The 27,334-nt window shown below is 36.3% G+C and overlaps 1 protein-coding gene across 1 annotated transcript; it reads left to right on the forward strand.

The window, feature by feature from the left end:
• The first annotated feature begins 23,066 nt into the window (after positions 1-23,066).
• Positions 23,067-27,334, forward strand: rpp21 (ribonuclease P 21 subunit). Its single transcript, XM_041790672.1, has 5 exons — positions 23,067-23,223; positions 23,327-23,427; positions 25,879-25,961; positions 26,607-26,741; positions 26,939-27,334. The coding sequence occupies exons 1-5, from the start codon at positions 23,167-23,169 to the stop codon at positions 27,067-27,069; spliced, it is 507 nt and encodes a 168-aa protein (XP_041646606.1). The 5' UTR covers positions 23,067-23,166; the 3' UTR covers positions 27,070-27,334.

The raw sequence follows: 27,334 nt of genomic DNA on the forward strand, positions 1-27,334 counted from the left end.
TAATTCACTGAAGGGAGGTTTAAAAACATACCATACCATTGTTTCAAAACTAATCAGTTTAATCATACACGTTAGATAGTAAGCAGGATTTTGCCTGCAATGTGAGGTCATTATAAATTAAACTATCCAATATTTGATGACTACAGACTTTTTTTTTCAGTTGGTGTCATAGGCGCAGTGACATTGTTGACAAAAGCAGCCAGGGGCCTCCTGCTCAAGACACAGTATAGATGTGCATCAAATAATTCATAAATAATTCAGATGATTTGAATTTAGGGAAAGTGGACCGATAGCGTGATAAACAGTGTCAGAATAGAGTTTGATGATCCAATATGTTCCCTGAGAAGGACCCCTGGGCCCCCTAGTTCAACCCCCTCAAAGAGCCTCCTTATGTTCTAATATCTACCAGTTTATAGCAGAGTAGATCAATACAGAAATATCAAATAAAAATAGGGGATATCTGTATGGTAAACTGGCATAAAGTTGATTTTGAACAAAAGTGGAATTTGTCATTTTTCTTGAAATTCTGTAGTTGGGAAATTGTGTTATATATCATATGTCCCTCTGATATAAGATGAAGCACATGCTCCCTCTTTTCCCCTCATCAACACGATCAGTTTAAGGTTTCCTCTCAATAAAGCATTTCTCTGTGCATATGAAACACCACAGAGACATGTCAGACTTCACTGACAGAGACTGACACTGAGACATTAGAGATTAAATGTTTTTGTTATTGACAACTATATCACTTTGATGGTAGTAAGTTTATTCTATAAAACACTAACTGTCAATGAACTCTTTATTCTGAAATACAATAAAAACTCAAGGGACATTTCTAATTCTCATTCAGACAGATCTTCAACAGAGAAAGTTGAGAAACATCCCTCCATTCTCCTTAAAAGCTTATGTCATCATGTGTGGTGATCCTAAAATACTTATACCTTTGACTCTTTTCTAACATTGAAAGTGTGTACTCATCACAGATTAATTTCAAGTCTATGCAAATCTTATAACAAAGATGCAGTCATTGGGGCTGTCTTTGACTTGGCGCTTACACGGTGGAAATGGGCCAGATTTTTATTCTAGTGAATTTACTGGGGATTACAGGATGGAAAAATATCAAGATATACATTTAAATAACAAAACAGTGGCATAAATAAATAAATATAAACAATAAAATTATACTTCTTATAATTATAATAATTACTCCTGAAACGATGTTCATTAATAACTTGACAGCTGTCTCATATTTCTAACTTTTTATCTGAAAATGTATCTAAAAGTCATGATGTTGATGTTTTATTCTTGTATCGTTAAGTTAATTTAGGTGCCAGAAATGGAGCTTAAATATTAAGCTGTTATTTATGCAAGAAACACCGGTAAAGTAGGACGTTTACACTTTCCATAGTGACAGCAGATAGGACGTAAAGGACGTAAGGTTTCATACTTGTGATTGGTGGAAATTAATTCTAGAACGCTCGTTCCATCCCGAGGGTATAAATACAAGCTGAGACGAACGCTGGACTCATTTCACCAAAGACTTTTGGAGAGAGAGGTATGTGTTTACTCTGAGCTAGCAAGCTAGGCTAACAGTTAGTTAAGCTAGCTAAGCTCGGTCATTTTACATTTTGCTTACTTTTTGTGAATAAATATATCATGTTGGGTTTGAAAAATTATTTGAGTGCCTGTGTTTTCAGAAATATTGTAAGGTTTATTTAAAAAAGTAAAAAGTTTGTGGTTGAGTAACATTAGTTTTGAAACCTTAAAAATGGCTGTGATCTAACTAAACATTCCAAAAATGGCTGTGATCTACCTAAACATTACAAAAATGGCTGTGATCTACCTAAACATTACAAAAATGGTGGTTATCCACCTAAACATTACAAAAATGGCTGTGATCTACCTAAACATTACAAAAATGGCGGTTATCTACCTAAACATTACAAAAATGGCTGTGATCTACCTAAACATTCCAAAAATGGCTGTGATCTACCTAAACATTCCAAAAATGGCTGTCATCTACCTAAACATTCCAAAAATGGCGGTTGTCTACCCAAACATTCCAAAAATGGCTGTGATCTACCTAAACATTACAAAAATGGCAGTTATCTACCTAAACATTCCAAAAATGGCTGTCATCTACCTAAACATTACAAAAATGGCGGTTATCTACCCAAACATTCCAAAAATGGCTGTGATCTACCTAAACATTCCAAAAATGGCTGTCATCTACCTAAACATTCCAAAAATGGCGGTTATCTACCTAAACATTCCAAAAATGGCTGTCATCTATCTAAACATTCCAAAAATGGTGGTTATCTACCTAAACATTCCAAAAATGGTGGTTATCTACCCAAACATTCCAAAAATGGCTGTGATCTACCTAAACATTACAAAAATGGCAGTTATCTACCTAAACATTCCAAAAATGGCTGTCATCTACCTAAACATTACAAAAATGGCTGTGATCTACCTAAACATTCCAAAAATGGCTGTCATCTACCTAAACATTCCAAAAATGGCTGTCATCTACCAAAACATTCCAAAAATGGCGGTTATCTACCTAAACATTCCAAAAATGGCTGTGATCTACCTAAACATTCCAAAAATGGCTGTGATCTACCTAAACATTCCAAAAATGGCTGTGATCTACCTAAACATTCCAAAAATGGCTGTCATCTACCTAAACATTCCAAAAATGGCGGTTATCTACCCAAACATTCCAAAAATGGCTGTGATCTACCTAAACATTACAAAAATGGCAGTTATCTACCTAAACATTCCAAAAATGGCTGTGATCTACCTAAACATTCCAAAAATGGCGGTTATCTACCCAAACATTCCAAAAATGGCTGTGATCTACCTAAACATTCCAAAAATGGCTGTGATCTACCTAAACATTCCAAAAATGGCGGTTATCTACCTAAACATTCCAAAAATGGCGGTTATCTACCTAAACATTCCAAAAATGGCTGTCATCTATCTAAACATTCCAAAAATGGCGGTTATCTACCTAAACATTCCAAAAATGGCGGTTATCTACCCAAACATTACAAAAATGGCTGTGATCTACCTAAACATTACAAAAATGGCAGTTATCTACCTAAACATTCCAAAAATGGCTGTCATCTACCTAAACATTCCAAAAATGGTTGTGATCTACCTAAACATTCCAAAAATGGCTGTCATCTACCTAAACATTCCAAAAATGGCTGTCATCTACCAAAACATTCCAAAAATGGCGGTTATCTACCTAAACATTCCAAAAATGGCTGTTATCTACCCAAACATTCCAAAAATGGCTATGATCTACCTAAACATTACAAAAATGGCGGTTATCTACCTAAACATTACAAAAATGGCTGTGATCTACCTAAACATTCCAAAAATGGCGGTTATCTACCTAAACATTCCAAAAATGGCTGTCATCTACCTAAACATTCCAAAAATGGCTGTCATCTACCTAAACATTCCAAAAATGGCTGTCATCTACCTAAACATTCCAAAAATGGCGGTTATCTACCTAAACATTCCAAAAATGGCTGTCATCTACCTAAACATTACAAAAATGGCAGTTATCTACCTAAACATTCCAAAAATGGCTGTGATCTACCTAAACATTCCAAAAATGGCTGTGATCTACCTAAACATTCCAAAAATGGCTGTGATCTACCTAAACATTCCAAAAATGGCGGTTATCTACCTAAACATTCCAAAAATGGCGGTTATCTACCTAAATATTCCAAAAATGGCGGTTATCTACCTAAACATTCCAAAAATGGCTGTGATCTACCTAAACATTCCAAAAATGGCGGTTATCTACCTAAACATTCCAAAAATGGCGGTTATCTACCTAAACATTCCAAAAATGGCGGTTATCTACCTAAACATTCCAAAAATGGCTGTGATCTACCTAAACATTCCAAAAATGGCTGTCATCTACCTAAACATTCCAAAAATGGCTGTGATCTACCTAAACATTCCAAAAATGGCTGTCATCTACCTAAACATTCCAAAAATGGCGGTTATCTACCTAAACATTCCAAAAATGGCGGTTATCTACCTAAACATTCCAAAAATGGCGGTTATCTACCTAAACATTCCAAAAATGGCGGTTATCTACCTAAACATTACAAAAATGGCTGTGATCTACCTAAACATTCCAAAAATGGCGGTTATCTACCTAAACATTACAAAAATGGCGGTTATCTACCTAAACATTCCGAAAATGGCGGTTATCTACCTAAACATTCCAAAAATGGCGGTTATCTACCTAAACATTCCAAAAATGGCGGTTATCTACCTAAACATTACAAAAATGGCTGTGATCTGCTGTTTGAATGAAAACAAGAATGTGTGGGACTTAGACACTGATTTTCACAAAACTGTCAAAAAATGGCTTTCTCTTCTCAAGCTAGTAAAGTTTTCAGTGATATTTTGTGATTCATTCACACCTGTTTTTTTAATACCTAAGGATTAAGTTACTTTCACCACAGTACTAAAGCGGCATTTAATCTCATGATTTTGACCTTTTAGTCTCACGTTTTGACCTGTCAAACTCACAATGTTTAATTTTAACCTAAATTTCAACCATTACAACTCAAAATATTTCATTTCATCACCTATTTTAACATTTAAATCTCACAAATTTGACTTAATTAGTCATATTTTGGCCTTTCAGAATCATGATTTTGACTTTTATCTCATACTCTGAAGTTTGAAACTCACAACTTTGAATTTTATTACATATTTTGACCTTTTAAATGCACAATTTTGAATTTTATCTCACATTTTGACCTTTTAATCTCATGATTTTGACTTCAATCTCACATTTTGACCTTTCAAACTCACAATTTGTAATTTTAACCTATATTTTGACCATTACAACTCAAAATATTTAATTTCATCACCTATTTTAACCTTTAAAACTCACTATTTTTACTTCATTAGACATATTTTGGCCTTTCAGAATCATGATTTTGACTATTATCTCATACTCTGAAGTTTGAAACTCACAAATTTGAATTGAATGACATATTTTGACCTTTAATATGCACAATTTTGAATTTTGTCTCATATTTTTGCCTTTAAATCTCATGATTTTGACTTAAATCTTATATTTTGACCTTTCAAACTCCAAATATTTAATTTCATCACATATTTTAACCTTTAAAGCTCACAATTTTGACTTTTATCTCATACTCTGAAGTTTTAAACTCACAACTTTGAATTTTATTACATATTTTGACCTTTTAAATGCACAATTTTGAATGTTGTCTTATGATTTGACCTTTAAAACTAATTATTTCCACTTTGATTACATATTTTGACCTTTGAGATTCATGATTTAGAATTTTGTCTCACACATTGACCTTTAAAACTCAAAATTGTAGGTGTACATGCCATATTTTGATCCTTTAGACTCATTGTTTTTAATTTCATCTCATCCTCTGAACTTTTAAACTCACAACTATGAATTTAATCACATATTTTGACCTTTAAAACTCAACATATTTAATTTCAACCTATATTTTGGGCATTAACACTCAAATTATTTAATTTCATCACCTATTTTAACCTTTAAAACTCCCAATTTTGACTTAATTAGTCATGTTTTGGCCTTTCAGAATCATGATTTTGACTTTTATTTCATACTCTGAAGTTTTAAACTCACAAGTTTGAATTTAATGACACATTGTGACCTTTTGAATGCACAATTTTGAATTTTGTCTCATAATTTGAACTTTAAAACTAATTATTTTGACTTTGATAACATATTTTGACCTTTTAAATCCATGTTTTGGAATTTTATCTCACACATTGACCTTCCAAACTCACAATTTTTAATTGTAACCCATATTTTGACCTTTAAAACACCAAATTGTAGGTGTACGTCATATTTTGATCCTTTAGACTTATTATTTGTAATTTCATCTCATACTCTGATACTTTTAAACTCACAACTTTGAATTCTATCACATATTTTGAGCTTTAAAATGCACAATTTTGAATTGTGTCTCATATTTTGATCTTTTAATCTCATGATTTTGACCCTTTAGTCTCACATTTTGACCTGTCAAACTCACAATGTTTAATTTTAACCTAAATTTCAACCATTAAAACTCAAAATATTTAATTTCATCACCTGTTTTAACCTTTCAAACTCACAATTTTGACTTAATTAGTCATATTTTGGCCTTTCAGAATCATGATTTTGACTTTTGTTTCATACTCTGGAGTTTCAATCTCACAACTTTGAATTTAATTACATATTTTGACCTTTTGAATGTACAATTTTGAATTGTGTCTCATATTTTGACCTTTTTATCTCATGATTTTGACTTAATCTCACATGTTGACTTGTCAAACTCACAATTTTCAATTTTAACCTATATTTTGACCTTTAGAACTCAAAATATTAAATTTCATTACCTATTTTCACCTTTAAAACTCCCAATTTTGACTTGATTAATCATATGTTAGCCTTTCAGAATCATGATTTTGACTTTTATCTCATACTCAGAAGTTTTAAAAACATAGCTTTGAATTTAATCACATATTTTGACAATTTAATGCACAATTTTGAATTGTGTCTCTTATTTTGACCTTTTAATCTGATGATTTAAGCTTAATCTCACATTTTGACCTTTCAAACTCACAATTTTCAATTTTAACCTATATTTGACCTTTAAAACTCAAAATATGAAATTTCACCTATTTTAACATTTAAACAACATCATATTTTGGCCTTTCAGAATCATGATTTTGACTTATATCTCATACTCTGAACTTTTAAACCCACAACTATGAATTTAATCACATATTTTGACCTTTTCTATGCACAGTTTTGTTTTGTTTTTCTCATAATTTGACTTTTAAAACTCTATTTTGACTTTGATCACATATTTTGACCTTTCAGACTAATGATTTAGAATTTTATCTGGCATATTGACCATTCAAACTCAAAATTTTTAATCCTAACTCATATTTTGACCTTAACACAAATTTATGGGTTTAAGTGTCATATCTTGATCCTTTAGACTCATGATTTGAATTTCATCTCATACTCTGAACTTTTAAACTCACAGCTATGAATTTAATGACATATTTTGACCTTTAATATGCACAATTTTGACATTTTTGGTTACCTTGACCTTTAAAATCATGATTTTTACTTAATTATTAGTCATGTATTTCGCCTTTAAACTCACCATTTAGACTTAATTTGTAACTCACCATTTTGAATTTTTTTTCATACTCTGAACTTTTAAACTCACAGCTATGAATTTAACCACATATTTTGACCTTTTAAATGCACAATTTTGAATTTTGTCTTATTTGACCTTTAAAACTAATTATTTTGACCTTGATTTCATATTTTGACCTTCCAGACACATGATTTTGAATTTTACCCTACATTTTGACCTTTCAAACTCAACATTTTTAATTTTTACTCACATTTTGACCTTTTAAAAACAAAATTATGGGTTTAAACGTCATATTTTGATCCTTTGCACTCATGATTTGACTTTTATCTCATACTCTGAACTTTTCAACTTACATCTTTAAATAGGCTAAATGAACGATGTTTGATATTTGGACATTTTAGATGCACAATTTCGAATTTTTTCTCATATTAAGACCTTTTAAACCCATGATTTTGACTTAAATCATCTATTTTGACCTTTCAAACTCATAATTTCTAATTTTTTGGTCTTATTGTGGCCTTTCATTTTGACTATTAGCCTATCTCATACTCTGAACTTTTTAACACAATTTTTAATTTCATCCTATATTTTGACCATTACAACTCCAAATATTTAATTTCATCACCTATTTTGACCTTTAAATCTCACAAATTTGACTTAATTAGCCATATTTTGGCCTTTCAGAACCATGGTTTTGACTATTAGCCTTTCTCATACTCTAAACTTTTAACACACAACCATGAATTCAATCACTTATTTTGACCTTTTGAATGCACAATTTCTGATATTATGACAGTTCAGACCAATGATTTTGACATTCATCTCATGACCTTTTACACTCACAGTTATGAAATTTATTTTGTATAATATTATTTTTTTGAACCATGATTTCAAATTTAATCTACTATTTTGACTGTTAAAGCTTAAGATTTTGAATTTTGTCTCATATTTCGACCGTTTAAACTCATGCTTTTGTAATTAATCTCATATTTTAACCGTGTAAACTCAGAAATTTGACTTAATTTTTCATATTTTGACCCTTTAAACTTACAACTTTTCCCCCATATTTTTTTCTCTAAAACGTATGATTATGACTTGATTTTGACCTTATAGACTTTTTCAGTCTTAAAGGTCATATTTTTACCTTTTGGACTCATGATTTTGAATTTCATGTCATATTTTGACCCTTTAAACCCATGAATTTTAAGATTTTAACTTTAATCATATATTTTCACCATTAAACCCATAGTTAGGATTTTATTTGTCATAATGTCACCTTTAAGATTCCTGATTTTGACTTTTATCTTATACTCTTCAAATTCTACTTTTAAACTCACATCTTTCTGTATTTTGACCTTTTAGACACAATTTTGACACCTGTCTCAGATTATGACCTTAAAGACTCATGATTTTGAACTTGATCCCATATTTTGACATTTTAACCTCATTGATTTGAATTCAATCTCACATTTAGACTTCCTTGACCTTTAAAAACATTGGTTTGACTTGTTATTTTCTTGTTTTGACCTTTTTAACTAGTAAGTCTGACTTTTTTTGCAGATCTGTAGCCTAATAGTTTTTTGTGACTTTTTAAAATCTCTAAAGCATTCATCATGGTTTCCCCCATATTCAAATACTCTGGCTGGCTCTCAGGCCAGACCTAAATTCAGAATCCGGCCCCTGCTGTGATTAAGTTTGACACCCCTCTTCAATAGCATAAAGTTAACATGCAGCTCTCCTTTTCTGTTTACTTTACTTTGATTGTTTTATTGTAGTGAAGGGGTATGCTGTGGTCATATGGGTCTGTAAGTTTTCTGTTTGATATGATAAGTAATGTTGTTATATTGATAATTTCTTTGATATCCTTTAGGCTTGACTAAATTTAGTATAATTGAAAATGTCCTCTGAACTCTTGTATCTGAATTTTCCATCCTGAATCGAATGAGATGCTCGAATAATGATTCTAAATATGTTGTGAAAATATGCTTTTGTTAAAATTGTTTTGCAGTTTTACTGATACAACATTGTGAATTTAAATTTCAGAACACTGAAGACAAAAAATTACCCAGAGAAGAATCAACGCTTCAGGGGAGGAGACAGGAGCAGAGGGAAAGCGAAGAGAGGAGGAGACAGGAGCAGAGGGAAAGCGAAGAGAGGTTGTTACAGGAAAAGATGGAAAGGCAGGAAAGGTTGAGACAGGAGCAGAGGGAAAGAGAGGAGAGGTGGACACAGGAGCAGAGGGAAAGAGAGGAGAGGAGGAGGCAGGAGCAGAGAGAAAGAGAGGAGAAGGATAGACAGATGCAGAGGAAAAGAGAGGAGAGAGAGCTACAGGATCGGGAGGAAAAAGAATGGGAGATAGAGAAGAGAGAGAGACAGGATCAGAGGTAAAGAAAGGAGAGGGAGATACAGGTGCGGATTGAAAGGAATGAGAGGAGGATACAGGAGCTGTGTGAAATAAAGGAGATTTTGATACAGGAGCAGAGATGAATAGAGGAGAGGAGGAGAGAAGGGCAGGAGCAGAAGGGGAGACAGGAGAGGAGGAGACAGGAGCAGAGAGAAAGAGAGGAGAGAGATAGGCAGGAGCAGGAACAGAGGGAAAGAGAGGAAATGGAGAGACAGGTGCAGAGAGAAAGAGAGAAGAGAGAAAGTCAGGATCAGGAGCAAAGAGAAAGAGAGGAAAGTGAGATGCAAGAGCAGATGGAAAGGCAGGAGAGGTTGAGACAGATGCAGAGTGAAAGAGAGGAGAGGTTGATACAGGACCAGAAGGAAAGACAGGAGAGGAGGAGACAGGAGCAGAGAGAAAGAGAGGATAGGGATAGGCAGATACAGAGGAAAAGAGAGGAGAGAGAGCTACAGGATCGGGAGGAAAGAGAACAGGAGATACAGAAGAGAGAGAGACAGGATCAGAGGGAAAGAGAGGAGAGGGAGATAGAGGCACGGATTGAAAGGAATGAGAGGAGGATACAGGAGCTGTGTGAAATAGAGGAGAGGTTGATACAGGAGCAGAGACAAAGAGAGGAGAGGAGGGAAAGAGAGGAGAGGGAGATACAGCTGCAGAGACAAAGGGAGGAGAGGTTGATACAGGAGCAGAAAGAAGGACAGGAGAGGAGGAGACAGGAGCAGAGAGAAAGAGAGGAGAGAGATAGGCAGGAGCAGGAACAGAGGGAAAGAGAGGAGAGGGAGAGACAGGTACAGAGAAAAATAGAGGAGAGAGAGAGACAGGATCAAGAGCAGAGGAGTAGAGAGGAGCAGAAGAGGCAGGAACAGGAGCAGAGAGAAAGAGAGGAAAGAAGCAAATAGGAGAAAGAGCAGAAGGAAAGACAGGAGACAGATGAACAGGGAATGGAAGGAGAGGAGGAGATAGGAGCTGGCACAGAGAAAGCAAGAGGAGAGAAGCAGAAAGGAGCAGGAGCAGATTGAAAAAATGGAGAGGGCGAGACAGGAGCGGAGAGCAAGAGAGGAGAGAGAGAGACAGGAGTGGAAGCGGATACTAAGAGAGGACAGGTAGAGACAGGAACAGGGATAAAGCGAGGAGAGGGAGAGGCATGAGCAAATGGAAAGAGAGGAAAGGAGGAGACAAGGGCAGAAGGAAAGAGAGGAGAGAGAGAGGCGAAAGCTGAAGAAAATAGAGAGATGGAAAAAGCAGCAGCTGGAGTTGGGTAAGGGTTTAGAGAGTTTGCTACAGTAAGACAAAGATAGTTGGGAGAAGGGGGAGGAGCGGAGATAGACAGGAAATGACTGGGACACTGAAGTGTGAGTAGAGGCAGAGACTTGAGCAGGAGCTTCCCCTGGAGGAGATAGAGAAGAGGAGGATATAGATAGATTGGTACAGGAAGACAAAGAGAGTTGGGAGCAGGAGGAGATACCAGAGCAGAAGCAAAGAGAAAGACAGGAGAGAAGGGGGCAGGAGCAAGGTTGGAAGAGAAGAGAGGAGAGGGGGGAGACAAGAGCAGATAGATAGGTAGAGAGAAGCAGACAGACGGGGAGATGACTGAGTGGATACAGATGGTTCAATGGATGAGAGAGCAGCAGCAGAAAAAAGAAGAGAAATGGCAGCAGGTGAGAGAGACACGGGACAGAAGGACAGACAGTAGCGGGAGCAGATACAGACACAGGAGGATAAAGATAGAATGTTTCAGGGAAACAGAGAATTGGGAGCAGGAGAAGAGACAGGGGCAGGAGAAAAGGTAAAGAGAAGCGAGAGGGAGATGGTGGAAGCACAGGGAAAGAGAGGAGAGTGGGAGGCAGAGGTGGGAGGATCCTGAGAAACTGGGGCAGGAGTTGAGGCAGAGACAGGAGTGGGAGGACAGGTAAAATTAGTTTTAAAAATTCAAAAATGTCTATTAGAGTAAATTTTCAACTGAGTTAAAAGTTATTTTTCCTCCGATGAGGAGGGGGTGGTGGTGGGATAAGATAACAACACACACTTATTGTCTTTTAACAGTTTAAAATTGAATAAAAGTAGTTTTAAAAATTAAAAAAAGGAAAAAAGTTTGACTAGACTAAAATTATTTGTCTGCCAGTGATGGGGAGTGGTAGTGGGTTTAGGTTGTTAAAGATAATGATTATCTAGTTCAACAATTAAAAAAAAAGAATAAGAGTAGTTTTTAAAAGTTAATGTTTATTCTTGTATTTTTTTTATAGAATACAGTTAATTGTCCTGTGGTGAGTGGTGGTGGTGGAGGATTTAAATTATAAAAATAATAATTGTCTTGTTTAACTATTTAAAATTTGAATAAAAATAGTTGTAAAAATTAAGAAACTTAAATATTGTATTTTTTCCACTAAAAGGAAGTATTTTGTCCTCTGATGAGGGGGGGTGGTGGTGTGTTTAGATTGTAAAATATGATTGTCGAGTTTAAAAATTTAAAAAATAGAATAAAATTAGTTTTACAAATTTATAAAAGGAAAATATTTTGTTTTTTCACTAGCACATAAGGACATTAACTAATGAGACACTTTTGTTTTTTTGAACCAGGCTGGAAACCAGTTTATTTCTAGTTTTAAAACGGCTGTTTAACATGTGTTGAGACAGGAATTACGGTGTTCCTGCAGCCAGCCTCAAGTGGATTCTCACTGTATCGGAATTTTTTTGTAAGTCCGCATTGGCTTCATTTTTCAGGACCGGAGGTTGCTGCTTGATGCAGACGGCCCGGATCTAAGTCTAGCCTATGACGCCTTTCCCACATGTATCTTCCCTGCTCTCTCATCCCTGTGTCTGACTGTCCACTGTCCTCCTCTAAATAAAGGCATTTAAAACAACCCCAAAAATATATTTAAGAAAACATTCATGGCACTGAAAAATGTCACCTTTTGTCCCAGTCTGTGTATTAACCCTATCGTCTTCTCTACAGCTGATTTTGGCTTCTGCGCCCAGATCACTCCAGAGCAGAGCAAACGCAGCACCATGGTGGGCACACCGTACTGGATGGCTCCTGAGGTGGTGACCAGGAAGGCGTACGGGCCCAAAGTGGACATCTGGTCTCTTGGAATCATGGCCATCGAGATGGTGGAAGGAGAGCCTCCGTACCTGAATGAGAACCCACTACGTGTGAGTGAAAATTATTTAAACCCCTTTATTTATCCAACATAAAAAACAGAGTCTAAGATGCTATTTTAGTTCCTTTTTTTTAATCAAAAACACTGACTGTGTCCCTTGTGCCACTGAAACCATCATACAAGAAGACATAGTGAGACAGATGCTGTCGTGATCACTAGTGCAGCCGCCACTTTCATCCACTGAACGCAACATAACAGGATTCAAAACTCGCCTCTATTCTTCTGTATTGCACGCACTGGCTTCACAGCTCACAACATCCTGTTATAAACTTAGAACAAAAAGTAAGGAAATTTGTGTTTGGTACATTATTTCTTTGTTGCAACAATGCTTCTTGGTAATAAATCTTACACTGTTGGAAAGCCTGTTTATTTCCCTTTTAAATGATGCCACATTTGTAAGGATCATGCATTTGTGGGATGAGCAGCAGAGCTGAGTTTGTGGGTTGCGCCCATGAAAAATGTGCCAAATCCTTTCTGCCAATGCCAATCAGCTTATTTTGCTGTTGCTACTGACTCTTGTTTTGAGCCTCTGGTACCCCCAGGTGTGAGCATGGGCCCTGCTACAGTGGTCAGTAGATGTCTGCTTCAAGAATCGGCACGCCACGTTTGACTGATCTGGATAGGGCTTGTTGGTTGGGCAACTTCAAGCTGGTGTTCCACAAAACCAAGCTGCAGCATTGTTTGGAGTGAGCCCTAGTACCATCTCCAAACTGAAGGCCAAGCTCCATATAACGGGGCATGTCAGAGATGGGCTGCGAAGTGGGCGTCCCAAGAAGACGACACCCCAAGAATACCGTTTTCTCACCCTGTCAGCAAGAACTCTATCCTCCAAGATGACAACACTCGCCCCCACAGAGCAGGGTTTATCAGAGACTACCTCTAGAGTTTGGGAGTGGAGAGGATGGGATGTCCTGCCAGCAGTCCTGACCTTAACCCCACTGAACATTTGTGGGATCAGCTTGGGTGTGCTGTTGGTGCCAGAGTGACCAACACAACCAACACATTTGACTTGCGACAAATGCTGGCTGAAGAATGGGATGCCATCCCACAGCAGTGTGTGACCAGGCTGATGACCAGCATGAGGAGAAAGTGCCAGGCTGTTGTGGCTGTGTTTGGTTCTTCCACTCTCTACTGAGGCTCCTGTTTGTTAAATGAATAAATTGTTAAATTGTCAATATATCTTGTTTCTTCAAACTTCAATCATCAAATCCACCAAACACCAAACAAGAGTCAATGGCAGAATCAGCTGTTTGGCATTGGCAGAGAAGATTTGGCACATTTTATGAGTGCAACCCACATACTCAGCTCTGCTGCTCATCCCACAAATGCATGATCCTTACAAATGTGGCATCCTTTAAAAGGGTAATAAACATGCTTTCCAACAGTATAAGATTTATTACCAAGAAGCATTGTTACAACAAGAAGAAAGAAAGAAACAATGTACCAAACACAAATTTCTTTACTTTTTGTTCTAAGTTTTAGATACATAAATCAGACTGGTGGGGGTTGGCGCCACTTTTTAACATCTTTACTCCCTCTTTGAGTCGTAATCTTGCATGCAAAGACAAGAGAAATTTACTGATAACTTTGATTGGAAAGACTCCTTTGTTCAAGACAGGAAGTGATAAGTGGAGGTGGGCAGTGCCCTTCCAGGGCTGAACTGCTGTATTATAGCTAGTAGATGTTCAAACTCCAACGCCATTAAAGGCAGCACCAAAACAGCCCCACAGCTGCATGAAAGCTGCACATTATAGATTTAACTGAAGGAAATAGAAATCGTTGCACAGGGAGATAGTCCAACCTTTTTTCCCTCTGGGAGACTCTAAAACACAGGCTGTGGCTTAAATAGGGGGACTTATACTCTTAGTTTTATGGCATTTATTGACATATTTGACATGAAACACTGAATAAAATCCTCTTCTATGAGTCCCATGGCTCACTTATTGCCACTCTTTAAAATAAGAAATAATTGTGAATTATTGAGGCTATGCTGGGTTGTTTCAGACGTTGACATGTTTTGTGAGCAGCTGCAGTGAGTCAGGAGTCTCATGGGACATTGCTCTGCCCTGCACATTCAACAATAACATTCAGGAGGATTATTCAGCACTAAATAGTCGACTGCTTGTCTAGAAACAAATATGATTGTCCACTTTTTCTGCTGCTTCAGTCACTTTTGCGTTTTCTTTTTGAATACCAGCAAATACCACTCATTCCGTCGGCAAAGGAATTTCTACACACAGACAACTTTACTACGTTTATGACGCAGACTGACTTAAAAGCAGAGTGTCTTGGTAGATTGTTGGTTATAGTTTGATACTTACGTGTGGAAACAGCATTACAGTAACTGCAGGTTACTTATTGTTGTTTAAACGTTAAAACCGTAAAATATACCAGGATCTTTTTGTTTTTTCCTTATAAAAAACTGATAAGAGCCTCTGTGTTACTACAGTCTTCCGTTTAGCTTCTGAATAAATCAAATATATTAAATCAAACTTAGGTTAGTTTTCTGCTCCTAAATCCAGAAACAAGTGATATAAGAACAGCAATTTTACAGCGAATGCTAGTTAAATAAATGAATAGACCGAGGCAGACATTATAACCCAACAGGGGAAAAAACTACTATAAATAACAAATGGCACTGTAAGCGGCTGTGCTTATCACCATGCAGTGACTTCCATAAAATATACAAGTTAAATATTTTGCACTCAGACAACAGGATGTAGACCCAAATTGGCCAACAACACCACTTAATACCCATATTAAAGGGCTTATAGCTAAAGAAAAAGGGAGTCTGGGGTTTATTTACTTTGTCAAAAATCATCTTCCTCTAGCAAGTTGTTGTGATTTTGTGCAGATTATGCAGTTACTGAAAACTGAATGTTACATGTCTCTCTTTTGTGCAGGCATTGTACCTGATCGCCACTAACGGCACACCTGAGCTGCAGAACCCTGAGAAGCTGTCCCCGGTCTTCAGAGATTTCCTCAACCGTTGTTTGGAGATGGACGTAGAGAAAAGAGGCGGAGGAAAAGAGCTGCTGCAGGTCAGAAAATCCTACTTTTACATTATTAACCTTTGTTTAACAGTAGAATAAGTGGAATTGTTGCACCAAAATGTCAACATGATTGACATTCTGGTTGAACTCTGGGCATTTTTGTCCAACAGGGAGAATTCTTGATTTTGATTTTGGGATAATTTTGTCTGTGTTGCTGTAAACGGTATGACGGCATTGTATGAATGCTGTTTTCTTGATAAATCTTTATATTTCAATTTTCTTAAAGGCCTTTAGTTTACTCTGTACAAACTTACCACCCTAATAAGCCAAAAATGTCCCGAAATGTTGATTGCAATTCACAAAATTGTTGCAAAATGCAAAAAATAAAAAATAAAAAGGGGGATTGTTGCATAAATCTGATGCTTATTTACAATATATTTTTGGAAATTATTAAACCGCATTACTAGAGTGTATCTCTATGGCTGAGTAAGAAATGACAAGTACTTCATACATAGGCATACTACGGAAAAATAGCGCCATCTAGGTGTGTACACCAAAAATGATCAGTTGTACAGTTTTACTTCTAAATAAATCACTGACATTACAGAATCCATGATTGTATTCTTCTGGGGCAGGGAGATTAAAAATGTGATTATACAGGGAATAAATGGGACATTTTTGTCCATGAATGGCTCATTAAGAAATAAAGTTTTAAATTGAAACTACAAAAAAAAACTAGTCATGCATCAAAACTCATTTTGTTGCTAACCTTTGAAACTACCAGGACGAACCCTTTTGATATATTATATATATATTAAAATGAAAAAACATTTTGTTTGGTTTTCATATGAAAATGATAATATGTATTAGAAACAGCATTTAAAGGGTTAAAATGGTTGAATATTTAGTTTTTTTGATCAAGGCTGAAGTTGATGAAAGATTTAAGCCAAACAATTGGGAAATACTGATCTGTAGTATTCTTACTGCTGTTTTGGAAACGGACGTTTTTATCAATGAATGGCTTCTTAGAGAGCACAGTTTTAAATCTGACGCTGCACAAAAATCAATAATGCATCAAAATCATTTAGTTACTAGTTTTTGACATATCCAGGACTTTGCTTAAAGAAATCCCCCAGACATCTGACATTTATGCTTTAGAAAATTACTCTTTATCTCTGATTGATTGATTAATTGATTTAATTGATCAATTAATTTTTAAAAACCAGCAATGACTTCTTGTAGTCAAACTGGCTTTTAAAGGGTTAAAATCCCCCAAATATTTAAATATTTGCTCTTTTTGATCTCGACTGAAGTTGATAAAAGAATCAACCAGAGGGTCGGGATGGGCTCGGATAAGCTGTGTGTCTTAATGTGCCAGGGATGGACAACTGGCGGCCTGGGGGCCACATGTGGCCTTCCTCCTTACTTTATGTAGCCAATGAAGTCAACTTTAAAAATCAGAAAATTTTAAACATGAAGAAAACATGATACAATCTGCCATAAACACACGAAAATTAGTAACTCTTCTATTTTCAATTATGCACGTATGTGAGGCTCTCTGCAAGAAATTAGAGATATAATTGGCTGAAAGTAGATACATAAGACAGATTACACTTAAATAACCTGTAAGTAATCATTTAAATGTATTGAAAAAGCAGCATAAATTATGTGTTTTACTGACTGAAATAAACATTGTTTATTTAAAATTGCATGTGAGTTTTAAAAGTATAAATGTTGGTTTTAGGAACTTTTGTGAAAGCTGTATATTTTTCTCTCTTGTTAGAGTATGAGTTATCATTAACTGAAGAGAATCCTGCTATATTTAATACCTTTGGTCCTTTGTTAGAAAGAATAAAGTTTATGTGGCTCTGCTTGTAACCAAAGTTGCCCAACTATCTGCCATCTTTTGTTGTCTTTTTGATTGAGAGCTCCCCTGAAGGTGAAATTCACCCATTTAACAAAATTTGCACTTTTTAAACGAAATTGTTTGTTTTTTCTCTCTTTTTTTGCAGCATCCGTTCCTGAAGCTGGCTAAGCCTCTCTCCAGCCTCACGCCGCTCATCCTGGCAGCCAAGGAGGCCATGAAGGGCAATCGTTAGCGGATGATGCACGCTCCCTGCCTTCCCATGCTGTGCACTGATAACGTGCCAACCATTTAGATTGATGTGCCAGACAATAGGCTGAGAGTGACTCTCCTCACTCTTGACGCAGCAGCCTTATCAGCCCTGACAAACCTCACTGTGAAGAAGACCAAAAATCGAGAGCACACCTCCACCGCTGTCCACATGAACTCTCCTCTCTCTCTGACGTCAGAAGACAAGTCAAACTAAAGTGCTTAGAGTCCGGCGTAGCTTCTTTTTCTACCGCAGATCTCCAGGTGACACGTCGGGGCTAGGCTTGTATTTAACTCTGAATGAAGAAGACGCCTAGTTCTGTTTAGTTTTTTTAATCAACTGCCTTAAAAACAAATGCAAAATGTTGCCTAATGTATTGTTGATTGTGTTGGTGTTCCTCTTCCCATGATTTTTACTACCTTTGTAATTTCAGCTCGTCAGTGTCTTAGTTATTTTGATACTTGAATTTCATATGTGTCCCCTCCTCCCTATGTAGTCGGTCTCCTTCGATGAACACTTGCCGCTATTTCAACTCCTTTTATGGACATTTCTCTTGAATAGGAAACTTTTCAGTGCATTCTTCATCATGAATGTGTGCTGTGATCGTGTCAGCGTTCAATCTGGCACACCTACTGTACCAGCGCCGCCTCCTTTAACCCGTTCATTAGTCTCCTGAAAGCAGAGGTGCACCTTACAGGCAGATAAAGATGTTAGACGACAGGGTTTATACTTTCTTCTCTATTGTTGTTATTAAAAATGACTGTGTTGTATGTCCATCTCTGTCCTTTGTGTTCTTCTGGACTAAACAAATGCGCTTTCTCCCCCATGTGTATATTGTGTACTTAATAATTAGTTTAAAAAAACAAGGCCATATCATCGTGATAGCTGTCCAAGGCTGGTAAAGACAATTTGTTGCCTGTTTTTTTATTTTTTATTTTTATGTCTCTTCTGGATGACTAACAACTTTGTCTGCACACTCAAATAAATGCAACTGTTTGTGCTTTTGTGATTCAGGTGTGGAAGTGATTGGTGTGTATCGGCAATTAAGTTATGAAACAGACCTTCATTTTGTAGAGGAACACGAAAATGACACGGCTAGTTATAAGCTTTAAGTGGTAATCTCCATCTGATTCATCTGAAACAAAGAGCTCATATGAGTACTTAAAATCATTGGAAAAAAATGGATTTAAAGTTGAGTTATCAAGGTTTGAGTCTTGTTTGACATGGGATAAAATGCTTGAAATTACTAGAATTTTGAAGTGTTTGCTTCCCATGATAAGAAGCTGCATTTACACTGCGTGCAGAATTATTAGGCAAGTGAGTATTTTGATTATATCTTCATTTTTAACTCCTATTTTCCAACTCAAAGCTCCATAAACTGGAATGCTTATTGGAATGAAGCATTATCAGGTGGTGTTTATCGGTCTAATGAGGGAGGGAGTGGCCTAAAGTGATCACCACCCTATATCAAGGTGTGCAGAATTATTAGGCAGCCTCTTCACCTCAGACAAAATGGGCCAAAAAAGAGATTTAACAGACACTGAAACATCAAAAATTGTAAAATCCCTTTCAGAGGGATGCAGCACACTTGAAATAGCAAAGCTATTGAAACGTTATCACCGAACAATCAAACGTTTTGTTGGAAATATCCATCGAGGTCACAAGAAACGTGTGGAGAATAAAAGACAGAAATTAACTGCTAAATTACTAAGAAGAATTAAACGTGAGGCTATCATTAACCCTTTATCATCCAGTGCTGCCATGTTGCAGAACTGCAACCTGCCTGGAGTGTCCAGAAGTACGAGGTGTTCAGTGCTCAGATATGTGGCCAAGGTAAGGAAACCTGAAATTAGACCACCACTGAACAATACCCACAAGTTGAAACACCAAGACTGGGCCAAGAAATACTTGAAGACAGATTTTTCAAAGGTTTTAAGGACAGATGAAATTAGAGTGACTCTTGATGGACCAGATGGATGGGCCTGTGGCTGGATCACTAATGGGCACAGAGCTCTACATCGAGTCAGACGACAGCAAGGTGGAGGTGGGGTACTGGTGTGGGCAGCTATTATTAAAGATGAATTAGTTGGACCTTTTCGTGTTGAGGATGGACATAAAATCAACTCTCAAAACTACTGCCAGTTCTTGGAAGATACTTTCTTCAAGCAGTGGTACAAGAAAAAGTCTGCATCATTCAAGAAGGCCATGATTTTTATGTAGGACAATGCTCCATCACATGCACCAAAGTAGTCCACTGCGTGGCTGGCCAGCAAAGGCCTTAAAGATGGTAGATTAATGACATGGCCCCCTTCCTCACCTGACTTAAACCCGATTGAAAACTTGTGGGCCATCTTGAAATGTGAAATTTACAGTGGAGGAAGACAATAAAGCACTTTGAACAGCATTTGGGAGGCTGTGGTTGCTGTTGCACATAAAATTGATCGTCAGCAGATCAAAAAAACTAACAGATTCCATGGATGGAAGGCTCATGAAGGTTATTGAAAAGAAGTGTGGCTATATTGGTCACTGAATATTTGTTTTTAAAGTCTAAAGTGTTTATTTGTTAATTTTCAGTTGTTTTTCTTTTATTCTTGCTATAATAAATATAAATTAACAAGGGAGATGGGAAATGATTAGTTTTTAATTTAATTGCCTATATGTGCGTAATAATTCTGCACACCTTGATATAGGGTGGTGATCACTTTAGGCCACTCCCTCCCTCATTAGACAGATAAACATCACCTGATAATGCTTCATTCCAATAAGCATTCCAGTTTATGGAGCTATGAGTTGTAAAATATGCATAAAAATGAAGATAAAATCAAAATACTCACTTGCCTAATAATTCTGCACGAATTGTGGATTGGGATTTTTTTAAAGTCAGAGAATTATTATAATTGTAAAAATATGAATAACTACAGTTGAGGAGAGGGCAGAAACTGGATAAACTAGAAGTATTGTCATGTTTTTATCATTTAGATTAATGTTTAATGACAAATGTTATTATTTTAGTCACCTTTGATTGGTTATCGATTGACTGCTATTTCAAAAACAGTGCTTGTTGATAGCATAAAATCAGTTTTATATCAAAAGGTAGGGATTTAATATTTCTTTTAGAAATGTATTTGTATAGATATTAAGGCTCTAAAGCAAAGGAAAGGCTTTGAAATTCCTTTTGAAAGTGCTTGAATTTGACCATAAAAAGAGGTGTCTAAAATGTAGACATTCTTGGGCAGTATTTCAGTTTTTTGGCCAACCTTTTTGTGCACATAAAGCTGTGTGCAGGAGTTTGCTTGCAATTTATAAGTAAAGCAATTATTGCCCAACATTTGGACCTCATTTACAACTATCCTGAAAAAGAAATCTACTTAGTGGTTCTTAAGAGGTTTGGCATTCACCAAAGTTTTCTTAGCTGTAATTTGTTTTTAGCTAAGGACAAAGTCTTAGAACACTTGGAGAGCACTGGTGCACTCTTTTGGGTACTGTTTGATGATAAAATGATTAATTTTGCACTCATAGGCATAATAGTTTAGGCCAGGGTTCATCAAGTACATTTGTACGAGGGCCAGATTTAGTCTCAACAGAAACTCTGGGGGCCGGATTTTCAAAAACACAAAAATTCAATGAACATTTTGGTCTGATTGAAATATTATTGCAGTAGTTTTTGTATTCCCCTTGAAACTACAGGACATTTTGAGTCATTACCAGTGAGATCTATCCCTTTTATCTAGAATGCAGCAGGCCACAAGGAGACAGACCTGACAACAGGATTGGCCGGACCCCTGAAAATCACAAAGAATGGACCCTCCCTAGTTGTCATTTAGCAGCAATATTAACCCATTTTGACATTTTTAACCCCTTTTTGATACTTTTGGCCTTTTTAATCAATTTTTTTGCATGATTTTAACCCATTTTAAATCACTTTTCCTGCATGTTTTAACCCCTTTGTGCCACTCTTTTATCCATTTTTGCCACTTCTGTTTTTGCCACTTTTAACCCCTTTATTACATTTCTTCGAAAATTTTTGCAGCTTTTAAAGCTTTTTCCCACTTTTAACCCATTGTTGATACCTTTCCCCCTTTTTGCCTCATTAACCCAATTATTGAAAGACTTTAACCCCCTTAAACCATTTTTTCTGCGTTTTATGCCCTTTATGCCACTCTATTATCAATTTTTGTCACTTCTTCTATTTTTGCCACTTTTTAATCCCTTTTCTTCACTTTCTTGCACTATTTTTTGTCATTTGAATTCAATTTTTGATACATTTTTCCCCTTTTTCCTCCTTAACCATTTTTTGACACATTTTAACCTCTTTTCACCACTTTTCTCTGACAATTTTTGCAACACTTCTGCCAACCTTAACCATTTTTTTTGAATATGGACTAATTTTGACAGTAAATTTCTGTAAAAACAGATCAAATGGTTAGTCATTCTCAAACTATTTCAGTGTTAATTGTTTGTGGGATGTATTTAACAGCTATAGACATTTAAAGCAAAAGGATACTCTTAAAATCTTCTTTTCCTCCTTTTATGAATTAAATTATCTTTCGGGGGCCGGACAGGAAGCTCAGGCCCTGGGCCACCACTTGATGATCAGTGGCTTAGGCTTTGTGTAGCTGTATAAACACCAAATCCACACAGCTGTAAAGTCCTAGAAAAAAATTGAAAGTCCTACTTGAAAGTGTTCAGAAAGGGCTTGAATTTGACTCTAAGAAAGATCCATAAATACTGAAAATACAGGTTTAAACAGTGCAGCTGAAAGTTAAAGAAGTTGGAGGCAAGACTTTAAAGGTTTTTGAGGTTTATGTATTTGCTGTGGTATGCCATTTAAATGTCCATTTTAGCTATTAATTAGGTAATTAGTTAGTTTTACCTTGAGGATGTACAAAAGCTGGTATCAAATTACATTTTTAGACTCGAATACCACATTTCTTAAGTGTCTGAAAAAGGCATCTTGTTGTTTTCCCAACCAGTTGTCTTTTTTGAAAATTAAATACTAGATGATAATGTTTTGCATTTTAGTAAGAAAACAGTGTTATCTACCAAAAATCATTTTCTTCAAAAGCAAACATTAAAATACCAAAATAAAAAGTATTTAAGGTTGGTCTTTAGTTTTCCTTGAGGTGCTAGTAATGTTAGTGTAAAGCTGCAATATTCCGGTAGGTGGCGGTAAAGCATCCACTATTGAGGAAACCAGCAAACATTAAACCTAAGAAGAAGAGGTAGTAAAAGAAGTAAAAAGTGTTACCCTTGTTTATTCTGATCGTTTCTACATTGTGGACATTTAATGCAATGGCAGCGTTAATGAAAGACAAAGAAGCTTATCAAAGACTGAATTTTCTCTATCAGGTAAGAAATAAAGTTTATTTTGAGCGTTGTTACTCCCCAGTAACCTCGTTGCTAACCTTAGCCACCATGCTAATCACACTGTCGTACATTCTGTGTTTTTCAGGCGGCTCACTGCGTTTTATCTCAGAATCCTGAAAACACGGAGCTGGCACGGTTCTACTGCTTCACACAGAAGACGATAACGAAGCGTTTAGTCCTCAAACAGTGAGTAAAATTCCCCAAGTGATACTAAGTCTGGTAGTTACTTTATTTTCAAGGCGAAGTTAAAGAAGGTACGGAAGCCCCAAGAGGACATGAATCATTATAATTTTACTCTAAATACCCGCAAAATCAGAGAATGTAGTTTGTTTATGATTAGTTTATGTCGTTATCCTGAGATAACGTTGTTTTGATCTCGATCGTTTTTTTTTTCTAATTTTCAGCATGAAATCAGTGAGATATCCCTGCCTTCCATTTACGGAGGTCGGAGGTCAGAGCTGGGAATTACGTCACACCCGAGTTGACGGCGTTCCAGTAAACAAGTCGGAAAACCTGTGTTGTTGTTATTGGTGTAACGGTTAGCCGTTGTTAGCCGTTGTTAGCTATTCTAGGTGAAAACAACGCATAACACGGCATTTTACACATACAAACACCGTAGTACCATGTCTACAGATAGACGTTGGACATAAACCACTAATTTAGTTTCACAAAAACAAAACAGAGCTGCTAATAAATAATGCATTACTGTAATGTATTATTTATTAGCACTTCCGTTTAAGCTCTAGTAATGATTACTAGAGCTTTCACTACTGTTGATGCATGTCACTGCCATATCGGATTATTTCCGAGTCGGAAATCAGGGGGCGTTCCAGGTGAAATTTCCCAGTGGGAACTCGGAAATTCCAACTTCCCAGTACAAATGGAACGCAGCATTACACATGGTGAAAAGACAGGATAAATAAGTTTACTTTAAAAAAAAAAAGACTTCAGTCCTGAAAACACACAAGTCACAGCTTAAAGATGAACAAAATAACTCATACTGGTCCTTAAAACAGACTTATGAAAGTAATGATGATGAATAAAGAAAAAAACTTAATCTGATATATGTCTGTTGGTCCAACCTAAAACTCCACTCACCTGTTTGTTCAGACAGCCTGTATTTACTGCTCATATTGATTTTCATATCTAAAACATCGGTCATAAAAATCACATTTTCATATCTGTCAGTGCCAGTAAAATTCACTTTTTTAAGTTAATATACTAGTATGCTGATACCAAAAGGCTGATGATGTTGTGCATGGCAAATATTCACTCCCTGTTGAGAAATGTAAACATTTTATCTTATGGAATAATTAAAGTAAATGATATTGATACTTGATTCAGTATCCTGGCAACAAAAATAGAAGGAGTTGGGGTCATTTTATGTTTTTTACCACCAAAAAATAAAAACTTGACACCCTCCCCACCTCCCCATTCTTCATTCAGACCTGTTAGCTCTCAAAAGTGTAATAATTTTCAACTGCTGATGTCTTAGTTTTACTGTGTACATGACAGTTAACTTCATCTTCACTTCTTAATATTAAATGGCACAAAAACATTGTTGGAATTTCCATACTCCGCCAAAACGAACAAGAATAAAGGAACAAGTTCCTTTATCCAGTATAAGCTTTTAGTTTGAAAGTACAACTGAGGATTTTAAAAAATGTAAAAGCAATTAAGTTCCTGCTTTTTTGTCCCTTGTAGCACACTTTGGTTAATCAACATCAGCGTCTCCCTGCAGCCACAGTGTTGTCAGATAAGTCCACCACTGCTCAATAATGACTCATTTCACTTGAAAAACTCACAGACAGCTCAGTGGACAAGACAGAAATCATCAGAACCTTGTGTTATCAAACATTTACCTTTTTACTGTTCACTTAACTCCTATAAGATTTATAACAAGTAGGGAAGTCTGGTAGCGGCATGGTACCAGTACCAAAACATCCAATACCTACTGGACCAAATTACAACACAGATATCAGTACTTAATTTCAATACCCTTATCCCAATGTGACCCCTTACAACCCTACATTAAAGGCAAGAAATACAGTAAGGTGTGATTTATGTATTAAGTTATTCTGGTTTCCTTTTCTGTCCTCATGTTTGATTGTAATCTTCTAAAGATATTTCTGTTAATCATTTATTATAACCAGACAGCTTTTATTCTCTCACTGACTTTGATGCTGACCTTATTTTACTCTCAATGCTCTCAATACTCTGGTATTGTATTAAAGGTATTTATTTTTATGTGATATTCTTCAGTCTACTTATAAAAGCAAGTTTCTGTCTAAACAGGAAGTCAGCTACCCTCAATTTAAGACAGCAGAAGAAAAATCAAAATGAAACAATAACTACTTTCAATGCAAAAAGTGAAATTTTAAAATGCAATAAAAAGGATGTGATTAATAACAATTATGATTTGTAATCTTTTGACAGCCCTAGTTTTGTCATAGTGATAATGCAAAAAATTTTGCCCCTCAATCCCAGAAAGGAACAGTCAGAAAGAATGCCATGAAGCTCTAAGAGCAAGAAAAACTCTTCTTGTCAGTTTTTAGCAGTTTGGTTGGAAACAAAATTCACAAATAAAGCCATATTCTATACCTCTGATATTTTTGGTTTGTTATTTTTTAATTGCAGAGATCCGTCAGTGAAGAGAACGATCTGTAAGAGGTGCTGCTCTCCGCTCATCCCCGGTGTTACTGCGACAACAAGACAACGACGTGAGTCTGTTTGAGGTTTGCAGTAAGCCTTTATTTGGTGTAATATTAATGTAACTGTGGATGGGATCTAGTTAGCTTCTCTAAGCTGTGTCTTTCACCCCATTTATACAATGCAGCAACCCTGGTTTGTATACGGCCTTGGTATTCAGATAATCCTCAGACTGCACACAGAGCTGTTCTCATATGTCTTCATCTGGATTGGATTGGTTGGCACAACCTGTACTGGCATGCATGAAAGACCGCTCAGCTGACATGATCCATGTTATTCTGCTTGTAAACTAAAAGCACGGCTTAATTTATGTCCATCCAGCCTCACCAGGAGTGATGGAAATTTTGGCTCTGATTTATTTGCTGCAGCTTGGTGAAAGTCTCAAATGGGAGCCAGCTCTTAGGACTGTAATGACCATGAATGGCAAATCTCAACTCCATCTTTAGTTGTTCAGATATCAGGTAATCACTGAAGGCGGATTATTGATTCAGAGTATGGACGCACAGACTGAGGTGTTGTCTCTTTGTATCTGAATGACCAAAATGTATCATTGGTGCTAAATATAAACAGGGTCTTTGTGTTTTTTGGGTTTGATATGTGTAAATAATCAGAGAAGCTAACCTCTTGTTTATTTTCTAACTTTTTCGTCTCTTTAGGTAATAAAAGAAAGACTCGTTTCACCGTGATGAGATGTCTGAGCTGTGGACAGAGTAAGACGTTACTGAATGATCCAGAATATAGTCTGTGGGTGGATCGACCTGAAGCTCAGCTGGAGAATCAGAAACAGACAGGTGGTGAACTTTGACTCATCACTGTGCTTCAACATAACAAAAGACAGTATGTTGTGATCATCTGAGTATCCACAGAGCTGCAGAGGCTCAAACAGTGACACTTTCTTTTTCCTTTTTCTATGTCTAAGAGTAAAAACCTTTAAACAATGAAGTAATTCTGAAATTTAACTCCAACTTTTTATTTGTTCCATCCACAGATCAAGTCCCCAAAGACAATAAGAAGAATTTAAAAAACAAAAAGGGTGGACAGCTGCCACCTTCTCAGAGCTCTGCCTCCACACAGCAGCAGCAGGAGCTTCCTTCAACATCTGGAAGCAAGCAAGACTGATATCCGTTTTTATTTTTGGTTCAAAAATGTGCAGCTTTAATGTCATATTTATGATTTTGATCTGATGAAGGACTGTGATATTTAAATGACAAGTGCTACAGATGCACGCTCATGTGTTTTTTTCCTTTATTTGAGAAGTGATGCTCAAAAATATTAGCACATCATCGTATCGATGAAGCCTACATTTGTGGAAACAGTCAAACGGGATTTTGTTTTCAGAGCTTTTTCCTCAAGAATAAAAATGAAAAAAAGTCTTTAAAATGTG

The sequence above is a fragment of the Cheilinus undulatus genome, linkage group 7 (assembly GCF_018320785.1).
Source record: "Cheilinus undulatus linkage group 7, ASM1832078v1, whole genome shotgun sequence".
Classification (NCBI taxonomy): domain Eukaryota; kingdom Metazoa; phylum Chordata; class Actinopteri; order Labriformes; family Labridae; genus Cheilinus; species Cheilinus undulatus.

Bases quoted from the DNA above. Each gene is read 5' to 3' on its own strand.
- rpp21 (XM_041790672.1), top strand. From the start codon at position 23,167: ATGGCAGCGTTAATGAAAGACAAAGAAGCTTATCAAAGACTGAATTTT. The intron at 23,224-23,326 runs GTAAGAAATAAA...TGTGTTTTTCAG, and splicing joins GACTGAATTTTCTCTATCAG to GCGGCTCACTGCGTTTTATC. The intron at 23,428-25,878 runs GTGAGTAAAATT...TTTTAATTGCAG, and splicing joins AAGCGTTTAGTCCTCAAACA to AGATCCGTCAGTGAAGAGAA.